We start from the raw sequence: 17303 nt of genomic DNA, 5'->3' as shown, positions 1-17303 counted from the left end.
GGATATCATAGCATTACAATTGCCAGTGCACAAGATTCTTAATCCTGTGATAGTATTCCCTTCTCTGATAATTGTTCCTCGCTCCCTTTCTACTGTCATTATTTTAGTTTAAGTTTTACACTTAGACTACTGAAATAGCTTCTAATAATCTTCTCTCTGCAAATCCTCCATTGCATTTTTTCATGTTGTAAACTTTATAACATGAAGCACTTTTTAAAAAAATTAAGTTTATTGGGGTGACAATGGTTAGTAAAGTTACATAGGCTTCAAGTGTACGTTTATATAATACATCATCTATATTTATCACATTGTGTGTTCACCACCGAGAGTCAGTTCTTCCATCACCACATATTTGACCTCGCTTACCCTCATCTACCACCCTCCTCCCCCCTTACCCTCTGGTAACTACGAAACTATTGTCTACTCGTATGTGTATGAGTTTTTGTTTCTTTGTTTGTCTTGTTCCTTTGTTGCTTTCAGTTTTATATCCCACATATCAGTGAAATCATATGGTTCTCAACTTTTTTCTGCCTGAAGCACTTTCAACATATATTTTCAGTCTTTACATCAACCCCCTGAGATAGACATTACTACCTAAATTTCAAGGATGAGCATGTTTCTGAGAAATTTAGTATTTATTAAGAACACACAGATCGAAAGGGACAGAGCTGGATCTTGGACCCACGTCTTCCAACCTTGAAGCTAGCCCACTTTCTGTTATATCACCAATACGTCCCCCACTGGCAGACTCTTAATCCAGTGCTCTATTTGCGTTTACATTTTTGATCAAGGACTCTGCACATTACTGACTCAACTTCAAGAGGGAGCTTGAAATCCCTCTGAAAGCTGTGGAGTCAGGTTACATATGTATGAATCCTGGCTTCACCACATGCTAGCTGTGCGAGCTTTTGCAAGTAACTTAACCTCTCTAAACTTCAGTTTCTTTATCTGAACAATAAGGTCAACAATAACACCTTCTTCATCTGATCATTGTGAGAAGAAAATTCATCAATATGATAATCTATCTTGTACAAAGCTGCTAGGATTAACCTCTCCTAAAGTACACCTGTCAGTATTTTCCTACTCAAGAAACTTAACTTACTCTCCATTGCCTATCAAATAAAGTTCAAAATTTTAAACTTAATATTCAGACCTCATGATCTGGCCTTAAAATATCATTTTAATCCCACAATCCATTATTCCTCATCCTATGTCTTCCTTTCCATATAAACCAAACCACTAACTGAAAACCTATTCTGGAAACCCAAAATGTACTTTTTTCCAAATCTATGACTTTTTTTTTTATGTGATTCCCTCTTCTTAGTACGACATCTCCATGTCACATCACAATACCACATATGGAAATTCTGCTTATACTTTAAAGCCCAGTTCAATCACTGCCTCTTCAACAAAGCTTTCCTTGATCTCCCAGCTGAAATTAATTTCTTCTCTACTGTTCCCAAAGTACATTGTTTGTTCCTTTTTTATGACAGACAACACTTTGCTTTGTATTATGCTTTATGTGTTTGCCACTTTCTCCTATTAGATAGCAAGTACCTATAAGAAATATGACAATGTTTTACCTACTTTTGTATTTTTCATAGTACCTGACATGAAGATTTATTGTTTATAAATAATAATTACTACTAAAAACTAATAATTACCATTTGTTAAGTACTTACCATTGACACTCAACTATGGTAAGTGCTTAACATAAAGATATAATTTTTCTTAGAATAACCTGTAAGACATGGATGATAAATCTCTATTTTATGATGAGGAAACTGAAGCAAAGCAAAGTATCAGATTGAACCATATGAAATTGCTGCTCTTTGACCAACTTTCACCCATAAAAAGGACAATTTCAAATGATTTAACCTAATAAAATGGCTTTTTAATGATTATTATTAATCCATTTAATGTTTTAAGAAATTCAATATTATCTGGACCATGTCTTAGAATAATTCTAAAGGCCAACATTTCCATACATGATATTCCGAGAAAAGATAATTTTAGGCCTTTTAGATTGGAAAAATGTGGATTTTTAAATCATTTGTAGTTCATTTTGACTAATATGGCCAAAGTGCATATTTCAAATTGTCAGCCTTAGAAGTATCATCTCATGTATACTTAATATAAAACAATCAAATCTTATATGGACAGGTTCCTTTGTTTTTTCTTATTCCTTTCCTTTTGTCTTGCAGTAAGAGTTGCCTATGAAACAGTCAATTTGAGAAACTTATTCCTTACTGGAGAAAAGATCTGAAAAAAATACAGATGATGATGATTTCTCATTGTTCCAGTTATTATTGTTAGTTTTACCAAGATACAAGAAAATCTTATTTCCTTTAACACTTGTATAACAGATGTTTATACGATTCCAAAGTCTTCAGAACATAAATTAGTCACTAAAACTTGTATCCCAAGAGATTTCTCCTTAGCAACTAAGTTTTAGTTGCTATTTTGTTGATGTAAGATACAGTAAAATGTATGTGTATTCTGACTTGAGTTAATATACTATATTTTCAAAAAAGACATATAGGAAGTAATGACCAGCTTGTGAAATGTGACCATTACAAATCATCTTTGATTATATCTTTTGCAATTTACTGTTTATTTAAATGCCATACCTCATGAAAATATTTAATGCTACACAACCATTGGAAGCTTTTTAGAACTGAGGATCAGCTAGAAATTAGGTATTCATTAGTCAATTCATAGCTTCCCTCATAGATTTAGTGTATTAATAGATCTGAATTATTTTGTCTTCTGAGAGGAAATGGGAAGTTTAGTTTTAAAAATGCCATAACAAAACACAAATACCAGTGATATAATTCTTCACAATTTTGATGAAAATTTAATATGGGTACCTGTACAGTGAAGTGAGAAGGGTTTAAGAGTGTTATTTCAGTTTTATAAGACATCAACTGATGGATCTTACCTGTTCATGTATATGGCTTGATTCATCATGGCACAGTTCATTTCCAGTGCTTGTAGATATTGTATCACTTCCTGTGATGGTTTGAATTTGCTGGCCAGAATGAGATTGTTGACAGTGTGGAGAGTGGATGATCTGGGGCTGTTGGATAATGTGATGATGGCACTGAACCAGAGGACAGCATTCCTAAAACACATACATATGCCAAAATCAGCCACTGAGAATAAAAATTACTAACCAAGAAAGACGCAACTGAAACAATTTTTTTTTTATTTAATGTGTTCATTCAGAAGATGATTCAGGCCCTAGGATTTGTAGTTTTAATAAGTGATATGTTATTTTTTTCAAGTTATTCCATTGGAGGAAATTTTATTAAATTCTATTTTTATTTGATCACATGGCTGTGACCATCCAAATAATTTCTTAAATTGGCCAGGAAATTGCATGTTCTGATTAAATTAACATTCCAGTTATACTTACCACTAAAACTATAATGAATATTAATATTAATTAATCTTTGATTATTCAACAGATACTTTAGGACCTAATTACATAATAACACTATAGTACTGAAGATGTCGATGGATATAAAAATAGAAAATAATATAACGTACTGATTTTCAATGTCAGGAAGCATGTTAGAATCACAATGTGGGCAGGCGAAGTTCTTATGCTTATGAAAGTTGAGCATGAAGAAAAGTATTCGAAAACAGTGACTAAAACTTCAGATCCATAGCATATGGATTCTAACTCTGACTTTATCACTTATTTTGTGATCTTGGGAAATTGTATATGCAACCTTTATGAGCCTCAGTTTCCTCATTTGTAAAAGTGGAAATAGTATGTGTCTCATTGGGTTGCTGAGAGGAGTAATGTTTATAAAGTACATAGTAGTAATATTTATAAAGTTATAAAGTAGGTGGGTAGTAAATATTTATTATTATTATTATCATATTATTTCATCATCATCATCATCATCATCATCATCATCATCATCATCATCTTATTCATCACCCACCTCAGTAATTTTGCAGGTGGAAAAAATTTCCTGAGAGTCAGAGAAGTAAGATAGTTTACTTATGCTGACAACAAAATGGTGGCAAAATTGGGACTGGAACTCATGATTTCTATCTCAAAGTTCTTTCAGAACATTAGTCTGAATTTGTACTGTCCTCAAAATATCCTGGAATTTAATTTAAACTAAATTTTTGCTATCTGCTTGTTTCTTTGTCATGGCTTTTGTTCTGAATAAAACAGAATAAGGAAAGATAGCCAGTTGTTTTAGTTTTGAAATTTTCAGGTATACTTGAATTTCCTGCATTATTTTGTTATTGTTCTACTTTGACAAAAAGCATCTGAAAGCCAACTTTCAAGGGAAAAAAATCTATTTTTGAATCATAATGCTACAATTAACTTTGAAAGTATAAATTCAATTCTCTATTTTCTTTTGACTGAAAAGCTGACCTATGTTAATAAAACAAAGCAGTTCAAATTAAAAATTTTTTATATGGAAAAATTTTCAAACTGTATTAAATGAAAAAAGCAAGATGCATAAGAATGAATATAGTATGCTCCCTTTTGTGTAACATTTAAAAAATGTACATATATGTATATTTACAAATATATATGACAGCTTTTAAATGCATAGAGCAAAAAACTTTTAAGAGTGATTGACTCTGGGAAGAGGAACTGAGGGACAAGAGGCTATTTTTTTCACTGTATACATTTTACTCTCCTTTTATACTTTTTTTGTACTTTTTTATACTTTCTATGCTTTGAAATTTTTAACAACGTGTGCAAATTATCTTTTCATGTATACAAAAATATTTTGAAAGAAAAAATATATAAAGAAACACAGTTTACAAACAGAAGCTGCCTTGGACATATAGATAATAAAGATCATAGAATCAGTTCATAGAATCATTTTTTTCTAGGCTCTTTCCAAACATGACTTACTTTACAAATATGCCAGGACTAAAGATGTCTAGAGTTTACAAGTCTGACTGTGTACTATCAGGAACTCTTACACAAATTTTGGGGGTAAATGTAATATCTGTGGGTTTTTTTATGTTAAAAAATACCTCATACACTGATTAGGATAAAGTCAGAGTGACAGCTGACAGTTTAAGAAAACTGGGGAGCTTGTATATTACTGAAATAGAATTACTCCTGAAAAAATAGTGTTCTAACAAGTTAGTTAACATTTTGAAAAACACATCAGCACGAGACAATAAAGAAAACAAAACCCATTTCTCAATCATGTTCCTTTATTAATGTATCAGTTGACTCTTGAATAGAATGCTAATAGTCTCTCCATCTGAGGTCTTGTGGTTTTCCTGATGGCCTCTGAACCACTCATTAGTACCACTGAAGTCTTAACAGGTTTTAAGTTTTCAATTCTCACACCTGACTACTAAAATTATTGTTCCAAAGCAAGACAGTCATATTTTACTCATACTTTTAAAGCATACCACAAGCTGAATATTTAATATACCAGAGATCAAACATTTCTGATTTATCATATATTTTGTCTTCTTTGATAGAGAAAAAATATACACAGTACAATTGATATGAATTGGATAATATCTTGCAACTGGCACCACTTTACCACCATTCCACAACAAAGACCTCTTTTTTGGATAGGTCCCATCTCCCAAGAGCTAGTCCTATATCCTAAGAGCTATTCCTATTTGAATTAGTTTCATGTGACATTAAACAGATTTGTTCAGACTCTGACTTTATTCAGCTCATCGTACTGTATCACTAGTATCACGGAGGAAACTCAACTAGGTCACAGCAGTTGTAGTTTGTTCTATATGCATGGCGCCCTTTACCTTGGGCAGTCCCTCATGGCAGATCTAAAACTCCCAAATCATTTAAGTCATTCATAAGAAAAATGGATGTAAAAATGTAAATATTCATGTTAATAATAAGTAGCAGCAGTGTTCGCTTAAAGTAGCTCTTCTTTAATTTTTCCAGATGCAAAGCAATAATAATGTAAAGGATATTCAATTGTTTCCTCTAGGGACCAAGGTTTAGAAAAGCTGTTTATTCTCTTTGAAACAAGAAGTTGGAAGTGGCATGAAATGGAAATGGTGGCATGAAATGATGTGCCTCAAACATTTCTTACTATTTAAAATGTGTCAAACTTATTTTGGCAGCTGAGTTGGATACAGAAAAAATATTATCATTTGATAGCTTGAGGAAAGTGCCCTTGAGGAAAGTTCTTGAGGAAGAACTGACATATTTGATGAATTTTTTCTGTTTGGTATCATAATGTCCAGAAATATTTTGCTGTTCCTCTGGAAGACATGTGTACCCTTCAGACTGTATTCAACTTTCCAAGCAGTCCAGAATCTTAAAGATTTGGATGTTTATGATTCTGAGAGTTTACTCTATTTTTATTGAGCAACATATAAGCAATAATGTATTAGTTCCTATAAATCTGGTAACTGCTTATAAATACTCATAAAAATAAGATGTGTTTTCATGCCAATAAAATTAAAAAAGAATTTAGTATATTTTAATCCTTCATTTGTATATGAAAAAATGATTTTTTGGTCAAAATTCACTCGATATTATTTAACTATCAGTTTGGGGTTGAATTGTGCCTCCTGCCCCCTACCCCCAAAGATATGTTAAAGTCTTAACCCCCAGTACCTCAGAATGTGACCTTATTAGGAAACAAGGTCTTTACAGAGGCTTAATCAAGTTAAAATGAGGTAATTAAGGTGGGTCCTAATTCAACATGACTGGTGTCCTCATAAAAAAGGGGAAATTTAGACACGGAAACAGACATGAGTAGAGGGTAAACAATGTGAAGACACTCAGGAAAGATGCCATGTAAAGATGGAACCTTAAAGTTATGTATCTGTAAGTGAAGGAACACCTGAGGTCACCAGAAACTGAGAGATAGGTATGGAAGAGTTTCTTCCCTAGAGGCTTCTGAGGGAGGATGGTCCTGTCAACATTGTGATTTTGTACTTCTAACCTCCAGGACTGTGAGACAGTACATTACTGTTGCTTTAAGCACCCAGATTGTGGTACTTTGTTACAGCAACCCTAAGAAACTAATGCATTGTCCAATTCAAGAATATCCAAGAGATAAATCACAGGCTTTGTCTGGGCTGGACATGCTTGTATCCACTGAGCACATCATGTGAAAACTTCTGCTGGTTACAATAACAACTCTGCTTTGAAGGACTGGAGGCTCCAGGTGCCATGGAATTATCACCCGCTACAGTTTTGTACTCTACTTGTAACAATTAAGCTTAATGGAATTTAAAAAATGTGACTTGAAGCTTTAGTTGTCTAGATCTTTTACAGTATACAGTATTTTACATGTCTGTTCATAAATATTCATTTAAAATTTCATTTCATGTTAAATGAACTAAGATAAAGTTATAATGTTTTAAATTATGATTTTTGAGAGACGAGTTTAAAAGAAACATACAAAGCCTTGTGATATTTAGATCCAGTTCAGATTCTACCATTAATTTTCTATGTGAATTGACATATCTTTACTTCAGTTTTCCTTTCAGTAAAACAGGAACAATAATACTTCACACGAGGAAATGGATATAAAAGTGTTAAGGATGACATCAAGAGCTGCAGATATAATAAGGTATTATTATGACTCATAGTGGTCTTGTCTAGCACCTGACAATTGAATGTCATTTTAGCTCTACTAAAATATTCATACTTCAAAAATATACACTTACAAAATAAGCCCTAAAATAAATTTTACATACCTGATCCGTATTTAGCTTCTCTACTTTTCTTATTGTTTTTTCATAAATAACATTGTTTCCTGGGAAGAAATGGCCTCCTCTTAGGAATGGAGACAGTGGTTCCTACAAAGACAGTAAAGACTATGTTTTGCTTTGAAAGGTACATTTTCAAGAGAAGCTTAACTTTAACAAATAACCAGTCTCTAACAAACTCGGAGGTAGAGGCAGATTTTAGGAGAAGAATATAATGACATCCCAATAAATTCTGAGAGATGTAAGGAAATAGTATTAAAGATAGCCTATTTTCCCAAACAGAACAATCTGGATTTCTCTTACTACATTTAACTAGGCCTGGTACAGTGTTTGGGGGGAAATTAGAAGGGGGTGGGAAAGATAATTTTTTTCTGTTGCTAAGGCAAGATATTAATATAATAAGTTTCCCCTAAGGTAGACAGGCATCAGGTCAACCTCACTTAAATTGTGTTCACTGGCAGGTTTATTTCTATGCAAAATTATTATCGGAGAAATGCAAAATAAACATAATTCAGCACCATTGAGCAGTAAAGTAGGTAGAACTATATTAAAGATTTTTTTTTCATGGAACTCAATATGGGTACCCTTGAAGTGTATAATTCTTACTTGTGATTATAATCAAACCTAAAGCTCTCAGTACAACACATGTTTTGAACACTGAGAACAAATCAGGGGTTTTAAGAGCCACTATATCTCCATATAATCAACTAAACTGATGAAGTATTATGCAAGTGCTTAGAAGATGTCAGCCAATGAAATAAAGGCTGGTGACATGTCCGAGATCTGAAAGAAACCAGGGAAGAGCTAATAAGAATCAGACAGGGAGTCTAAATTAAATATAATGTGTACTATATTCCTTTCCCTTCTTTTGGTTGTCATATGAGTCTTTACTTGTAGAGGGGGTGTTGGGATTGTTTTGTTACAAACCAAAAATTGCATTCATCTATTTTTGTAATACAGGGGAACAGTTTAGAAAGGGATTGGTTAAGGCTGTTACCAGTTACTATGTTTATGACCATTTCAAAATCAACAAAATGTGCCAGCATTTTTGTAGTCTGCTGTTGTAAAATACCTTAGAACAACTGGACTAAAACACTGGTTTTTGAAAAGACAAGACATTCTTGAACCTAAAGCTGTATACTTCTTGAATTCACGTTTGAATAAAGGGTGCTTTAACTAAATGTCCCTGGGATGTTTTGGTAAAAAAAACAAAAACATAACTGATTAAATTTGACTAGCTGATTAATTACTAAATCTAAAGATGGATATATTTAGATAGATTAACATTAAAGCTATTTTTTTGTTGATGTAAAAAAATCCCCTTTAGTAGTTATTTGCAATCATGTAACACATGTTTAAGAGCTTACTGTGCACATAATATACTCTGCTAAATATTATAAAGCATGAATCAAACTTAGATTATTACCAGGAGCATTGAATATTGATCAGGGTTCATTGAACTATAGCCAGAAGCCTATATTGTGATGTCTTCAAGCTAAGAATGGTATTTAAATTTTAAAGGACTGTAAGTAAAAGGAAAGAAGACTGAGGCCCTATGTAGCCAGTAAAGTCTAAAATATTTATTATATGGCCCTTTACTGAAAAAATTTGCTAATCACTGGTCTAGATGACATATGAACACAAATATAGACATAGATACATAGATATAGATGTATAGATATACAATACAAAGTAGAAAGTGGCAAGTGTAAGGTACAGAGAAATAACTTATGGGATGGAATTTGAAGAGAAAAATTAAGTATCATTTGGCAGTGCTCAGTTAGGTTACTTGGATCAGATGGCATTTGAGAGGTTAAGATGGGCTTTGGATATGAGGAGATGGAAGACAATGGTATTCCAAGTGAAGGAAACAAATAAGTCAAGATACCAAAGTTGGAAAAGTGTAAGTTGTATGTAGGGGTCATACTTGGCAGATGGAGCTTGGTTCTGCAAGCAGTGAGAAGCCTTTGAATGCTTTTAAACAGGGTGTGAGGTAAAGATAAGTCTACTTCAGGAAGAGTAATTGGAGAATGGAAAGAGTACAGGTGAAGAGAACAGTCAGGAGATTATCGTAAATCATGAAGGACAGTACTTTTCAAAGATGTCTCTGAGATCTTGAACCTGAGGAATCTACTGTATGGCCAATTGTGCCAAAAACAAAAACAGAAAAATGTTGAGACATAATTGAATTTTATGTGCTCCTGGTAAGAATCCAGGTCTGGTTCATGTTTTTATTCCTTGTAACACTTAGCGAAGTATATAGTGCATAGTAACCCGTTAAATATTTGTCAAGTTATTGCAAAGAACTATCAAAGAGGCTCTTTTACAAAAAATGTGCAGGTGGGCATTCAGGCATAGATGTCTAGCACACCATTGAAAACACATGTATGGAACTAAATGGGGATCTCATGGCTACAGTTCTAGATTTCAGAATCTTATTCTTAGAAGTTCTAGTTAAACCCATGCAATTGCTGAAAAGGCAAGTGAAGATCAAAGACAGAACTAGACAAAACTTAAGAGGTATGATAATAAGAAAAATGTCATAAAATCAAGAGAAGAGACATTTCAAGAAACAGTGAGAAAGTGAGTGAAGGTGTAACTACTTCAGAATTACAAAGTGGATTGGATTTGGACTACTATAAATTCATTGGATTATATGACTAAAATTAGTTGTGACAGGTGTCATAGAAAAAAAATCAGGAGTCATAAAACCTGTATTCGGTTCTGCCTCTGTCACCTAAGTACTTGCTGTGGAAACTTAGGCAAATCATTTACATTCTTTGTGGATCAATTTCCTTATCATAGGGATAGTACTTTATATCAAGCAAAATAATATATTTTAAAGTACCTTTAACCTATAATTTTAATGTACAAACGACATTGTCTTTTAATAATATAGTAAAATAATATTTAAATCCCATACTGCATTTAAAATAACTTATGAGAATATTGTTAGAATTTTTCTAGGATATCAAGTTAAAACATATACAAAAGTAGGCTTACTGAAGGCAGGGATTTTATCCTTCTTGAATACCATATAGTGAATGAACAGATGATTGGGTGAGAAGGGATGAGATGAACCTTTACCTTAAGGATATAAGCATGTTCTAAGAAGGGAAAAATAAATTTAGCAAAAGCATGAAAATTTCTCTGTGAACTAAAGTTCACTATAAATGCTGAACCATTATTATTTTTTAAGAAGAAAAATGGCTTAGGTGTTGACAGTGTTGATTCTTCCTAAAATGTGTTGGGCTTATTATTTTAAATAACTTATTGAAAACATACACTTCCAAATTTAGGGGACTGTTATTTTCCCAAAATCTATAAAAAGGTAAAACCAAATACTACTATAAATAAATAATTCTGTGTAAAAGAGTTCAGCAAAATAAATTTAATCAGAAGTTTTAGATTTCTCACAAATGAGCTGCTGGAGAGTTTTACTATTTTGGCAGCTTAATTTTTTCTATCTGTACATTTGAATTGGTGCCAGAGCCACCCTAAAAATTAACAGGTGTTTTCAAAGATGGCTGATCTTATAATTATAATTGTTACTTTTAAAACCTCTGGCAGTAGTTCTCACATCTAACAAAATACATAAACCCCAACGTCTACTTTGCCGTTCCCAGACCATGAAATCTTGCTGGAGAAAAAAAAAAAAAAAAAAGATTTGTGGATTTGGCTCAGTACAAATTCAAGTCATCCAAATTTAGGAGGCCCTGCCAACCTTCATAGTCATACTTGTATTCATCAAATTCTTTATAATTGTGGTTACAAATCTTTTCATTTTCCTCAATCCCCTATGCTCATGCTCCCACATTCTCCTTCCACTTATTGAGAAAACCCAGATAATCTATCCAGTGAGTTCCTTCATTTTCCTCCCCACCTCAGAAATCTCTCTTTAGTTTTTGCTCCTTCCATCTCATTACAGAGAAAGACATACTCCTCTTCCCCCACTCCCATGTCGCTTCTCTGTCTGTACCTGGAATCCTATCCCCTCATGTCTCTTCCAGAATCTTATCCCATTTGTCCGCACTCTCTGTTGCATGTTTAGTCATTCTTATTGATGGTTCTTTCCCTCTGTCTACAAATCTCGCAGATCTCCAAAATTTTGTTTTCTCCTTTAGGTACTATCTTATCTCTCCTTCCTTTGACCAATATCAAGTATCCTTTGGGAAGAGTAATCCTCACTTAATCCTCCATTTCTTCTAGATTTATTCACCCATTAACTTTTAATATCTGGATTTTGCCTCCATAGGTATACCAAAAATGCTTTCTCAAATACCACTGCTTTTGTAATGGTCCAACTCTATTCTCAGACCTCATCTTCCTTGGCCTTTTTGGTCATTTGAGACAGTTGACCACCTCCTTTCTCTATTTACTTCAGTTACTCTGTGTTCATATCCCTCTCTGACAACTCTTCTGCCTGTGGCTCCTCTCTTCTGTTCCCTTAAAGTAGGACTTTCTCAAGGTTTTGACCTCAGCCCTCTCCATTACCCCTCAGTGATCTCACTCATTCCCCCAGCTACAATGATAACTTTAAGAGAAATACCTCCCATGTTTCTATATCAAGTGTGACCTTTCTTTGAGTCATTTTAAACTGCCTAATTGGGCATCTTTCCTTCTATGCACCTGAAATGCTACTGGATCAAATATCAAATCTCCCCCTTTCCCAAACCAGCTTCTTCTACCCCTCACTTTTTAATCCTTTTAATTTGCCTACCATACTCCCAGTATCTCAAACTAAAAAAGCTTAGGATCATATTTATTCTTTGTCTTTTAACTCCATATCCAATATAAGTTATCAGATCTTGTCAAAACTACTCCCAGAATAACTGTCAGAAAAGATAAATAATGTAGATTTGGAGTCAGAAAATCTGAGCAAGTCATACTTATTTAAGCTTTAGTTTCCTCATTAGAAAAATGACACTAGTAACGATGTTAATTGTAATAATATCTTGAATATCACAACAAACTCTTCTCTGATTCCTCCCAAACAAATGTGTTATTTCCAACCTCTAAGCTTCAATAAGGTTTCATCTGCATTTCTCTCATGGCATCTATCAAATACCCCACCATGTATTTTACACAGCTATATGTGAATATATTTCTTTCACTTCCTGAGAGGAATTGTAAGCTTCTTTGGTTTGGGAACCATGTCGTATTTCCTTTTTTTCCCCCTCCTATTTGAAGGTTGTACACAGTGCTCTCCCTACAGTAGGAGCTCCACAACTGGAAAATTAATGGAACTGATATATATCAACTGGACTCTATCTACTTGATGGAACAAAAATATTTCCTTCATTTCTGGGTCAAGTTATGTGCCAGAATGCGTAAATCCTTTGACTAAAATAACAATAAATGAAGAAGGAACATCAGAAACAACCAAAAATAAAAAGGCTAAATAGAGGTTGAAGGAAATCAAAATGAGAAAAGTGGATTGAGATCAGTTTAATTACAGGGAGGAGAAGTAATGATTAGACAAACTGGGAGGTGAAAGAGGATAAAGTTGCCACTTAGGAGGCTTAGCTTATTATAAATATTGTAATTAAGCCAGAATCATCTCCTGGGGAAATTTAAATGAGCAAAAAAAAGGCGTATACTTAGATTAAAAAAGGGGGGGGGGGCTGTATCTAGACAGGATTTTCAAGCTGCTCTAGAAAACCAGTTATATTATTTTTGTTTACAAAGCATGGGGGTTGAAATTTGTTTTATTCCTTTATAATGGAAAGAGTTAAAAGCTTTAAAAATAATCATTTTTCTTTAACGGTCTACTGGGTCTTCTCCCTGAGAAACTATTTGCTTCTTTGTATTTGAACACAGCCATAATAACAATGAGCCTTTACAGAGGCAGGTACAGTATTACAAATGTGTTACATACTTGCAAAAGTACTTCTAACATCTCTGCCTTTGTAATTACACTGTGGCTGGGGAGAATGCGTGAGAGAAGGTGGTAATATATACCATAGGTGAGCCTCTGGATCGTAATTCACCTACATCACCAATTGTCCTTAATTTGCAAATGTTTCTTTCCCAACTCTGCATTGTTTAATTTCAGTTCCAACTCTGCTTCTTTGTAACTGAATGGTTTGGGGCTAGTTAAAATGTAAATTTCCAGAAGACTGGGACCTTATTTTGTTCACTGCTCTATCCCCAGTTCTTGGGGTAATTTTTTTATACATAGTAGGCAATTGACAAATATTCATTGAATAAATGACTGAACTCTGTGCTTCTGTTTTCTCACCTTTTTAGGATTAAATGGGATAAAGCATGTAAATTGCCTAGCATGGAGTGTATATCCAATAAATATTAAATCTTCCCTTTCCCCATGAACTAAAGAATAAGCATCCAAAGTCACATAAGAATCGCTGGCAAAGTGGGTTGGAATTCAAATGATTTGATATTTTAAATCTCTCTGTGGATATATCCTAGGCAAACACAGTAATTCTCATATTATTACAAAAAGCACTATCTAGAATTAATTCTTTGAAAGCCAGGGGTATCACGTGAAATATGCATCCAAATATGCATATTCTCCAGTTTGTGTGTGAAAGAAAGAAAAGGAGAAAGAGGGAGGAAGAAGGGGGGAAGGGTAAAGTGATTGGCCAAGTTACAGAAAGAGACACACTCTTATGGTCCCCTTCCCCATACACTTTTCAGATTTGCTGCTTAAACATTTGATTGTGCAAAAGAAGGAACAAGCTGCTGCTTTACTACAATCACATTCTCTTTTGACATTTACATAGATATATGAAAACTCAAACAAATGTCCAAAACAATCACCTCCAACACAGAGATCGCATGGTCACAGGTTCACACACATACATACAGACATGCACAACTAACAATCTCCCTAGCTAAAGAAACATGAGAAAATAATTTTAAAATAAAGAAAGAAAGAAGAGGGGACATAGATACAAACAGAAGAATAGTACATTCTCCCCACCCACCTAGAATAGATAGTACCAAGTGTGTTACCCTAATTTAACCTTTTGCTTTCCACAGCTGAAGCATAGAAGAACCTCCTGTTGTAGCTAAAGAAGGGCTGTGTGTGTGTGCGTGCGAGTGTGTGTGTGTGTGTACATGTTTTCAGGAAGATTTATTACTGTGTGAAAAACAGCTTTCTTAAATTTATCCTCAAAATTAAACAGACAATAATATCCTAGTTTGTTGACTATAAGGTTATATATACCTTTTAGTAGAAAATATAGTTATGTAATTTTCAAAAGAGCTCATTTATAGGCACAAAAGTTGATATACTATAGGTAACAAACACATTGAGACACATTTGAAATTTGGCTTTTCATTTTCATCTTCCTAACCCATGTCTTCATGGCAAATCTAAATAGACTAAAGACTCCAATCCTTGATGTAACAACAGATAGTTTTTATGTGAAGCCTATGAAAGAACTTTGTCCCTTTTTTCTTTGGTTCAAAGTGCACAAAAATCCTTTGTAGCACAGGGGTGGGGCTATAGAAGGAGAAAGACTTTATAACCCAAGGAATTCCACTGTTTGTAACTGTTGCATCTCTGAGAAAGACTTTATAACCCAAGGAATTCCACTGTTTGTAACTGTTGCATCTCTGAGTCAGAATGTATAGGCACATGGTTGTCTAGCATTAAACATGATTAGAAATTAACTTTATAACCAGAAGAAGGTCCAACAATCTGATTTTATGGATATGGTAACTGACTCACCCTTCTTGTTTAAGTTATCAGCTTCTAAGGAATTACATGTTGGGACAAGAGTTTGCATGACATAGTTTACCTGGTCAGGATTTTGTACTATGTATCTCCTAATAGTGGTCTGTGGATATGTAGTGATTTTCATTGTTGGAGAATGGAGTTCCTGTGAAGAACAGATAAAAGTTGCATATAATTATAGTTATTTAGTGACCTTGGAGGCATCAATAATAATAGGGAGCAATTTTCAGAGTGAAATTTGTAAAGTCATTTTTTAATTTCAGTTTCAAAAACACATATGAAAGCATGTTTATGTGCTCATCACTGTACTAGGTATTTCTATTATACTCATTTCATGGTAAATTTATCACACATTCTAAATTATATTCGATGAGAATTTCGAAATACTTCTTTCGTTGTAAATACCCCCACATTATTAGAAGAAAATATAGCTTAATATCTATTAACTAGAGCTTCTGTTTGAAAAGGACACCCTATATTTTAAAAAAAAGGAAGGAAATGCAAAGAGAAAAGTGTGTGTGTGTGTGTGTGTGTGTGTGTCTGTGTGTGTGTACTTAAACACTTAAATCTTCAATGTTGGGTGTAAGAGGGCCATAAATAATATTAAAGCGAGACAAAACACTAGAACAAAATCATTTGTAAACTTTTGATGGAAAGAGTAGATAGTATTAATACAGTGAGAGTTTTTATATCTCAGTGAAAAAAATATCTTCACTCTGAAAGAAAAATAAGGAAACAACATAAACATTTATAAAAGAAGAAAAGCAAATGGTTAATAAACAACAAAGTATTCAACCAAACTAGGAAACAAATAAACATAACAAGAGAATACCATATATATTTTTTGATCTTGAGATTATTATGCTAAGCAAAATAAGTCAGACAGAAAAAGTCGAGAATCATATGACTTCACTGATATGTGGGATATACAACAAAGGAACAAGACAAACAAATAAAGAAACAAAAACTCATAGACACAGACAATAGTTTAGTGACTACCAAAGGGTAATGGGGGGGTGGTAGATGAGGGTAAAGGGGATCAAATATATGGTGATGGAAGGAGAACTGACTCTGGCTGGTGAGCACACAACGTGATACATAGATGATGTATTATAGAATTGTACACTTGAAACCTATATAATTTTATTAACAATTGTCACCCTAATACATTTAATTTTAAAAAAGAATACCCTATTTTAACTGGAGAAATTTTTAAAATAATAATGCTGATAGGGTACAGTAATAGAAGCACTTTCCTATGGAGAGGGGAAAGATTAACTATTTATCCATAAGCTGAAATGAGTAGCCATTAAAATAATGATCTTGAGTAATACAAATTTACATGAAAAAAGTTCACAATATTGTATAAGATTAAGTGAGAAATGAAGATATAAATGTCCATATATGGAATGATCACAAGTTTTTATTTGAATGAATGAAAGAAAACAACAAAATGTTGAGAGTAGTATCTCTGGGTAAGGGATGGGTTAATTGGTGATTTTTATTTTTTTTCTTTATATTCTTTTATAGTTCCACAATTCTCTACAATAAACATATTTTTTTAATTATCATAAATAAAGCATATAGTAAACCCAATTTTAAAGACCTTTATCATGAAAAACAGCAGTTAAGGCAATTTTCTGACTGGATTTGAGTATAGTTAACAGCTCTGTGATTCAAGTGGATTTACTTTTCCAAGGTAATATTATAATCCTTGGTGGTCCCATAGGGCCCCAATATTAACTCAGTTGTAGCCCTTATCCCACTGTCCTGTTTTCTCATATATGTGACACATGCTAGTCTGCTCTAGGTTAGGCCAAATTGGGAGGTTGTAGTCAAACTTTTCTTTGATAATCTTATTTGTTCTGCATAATATCATCTTTTCCTTACTGTACCCAAG

At 33.4% G+C, this 17303-nt stretch overlaps 1 protein-coding gene across 2 annotated transcripts in view; it reads right to left on the bottom strand.

Annotated features, from left to right (window-relative positions):
* The window catches only part of POF1B (POF1B actin binding protein), a 90458-nt gene that overhangs the window by 55727 nt on the left and 17428 nt on the right, over positions 1–17303 (bottom strand). For both annotated transcript variants that reach the window (XM_033102923.1, XM_033102853.1), the window contains exons 4-6: positions 15468–15548; positions 7690–7791; positions 2942–3124 (exon numbers count right to left, since the gene is read on the bottom strand). In XM_033102923.1, the coding sequence (XP_032958814.1) occupies positions 2942–3124; positions 7690–7791; positions 15468–15548 (366 nt within the window). The remainder of the gene's footprint in view (positions 1–2941; positions 3125–7689; positions 7792–15467; positions 15549–17303) is intronic.

Source organism: Rhinolophus ferrumequinum, chromosome X (genome assembly GCF_004115265.2).
Source record: "Rhinolophus ferrumequinum isolate MPI-CBG mRhiFer1 chromosome X, mRhiFer1_v1.p, whole genome shotgun sequence".
NCBI classification, from domain to species: domain Eukaryota; kingdom Metazoa; phylum Chordata; class Mammalia; order Chiroptera; family Rhinolophidae; genus Rhinolophus; species Rhinolophus ferrumequinum.
The sequence above is the reverse complement of the archived record's forward strand: the minus strand, read 5'-3'. Positions and strand labels throughout refer to the sequence as shown.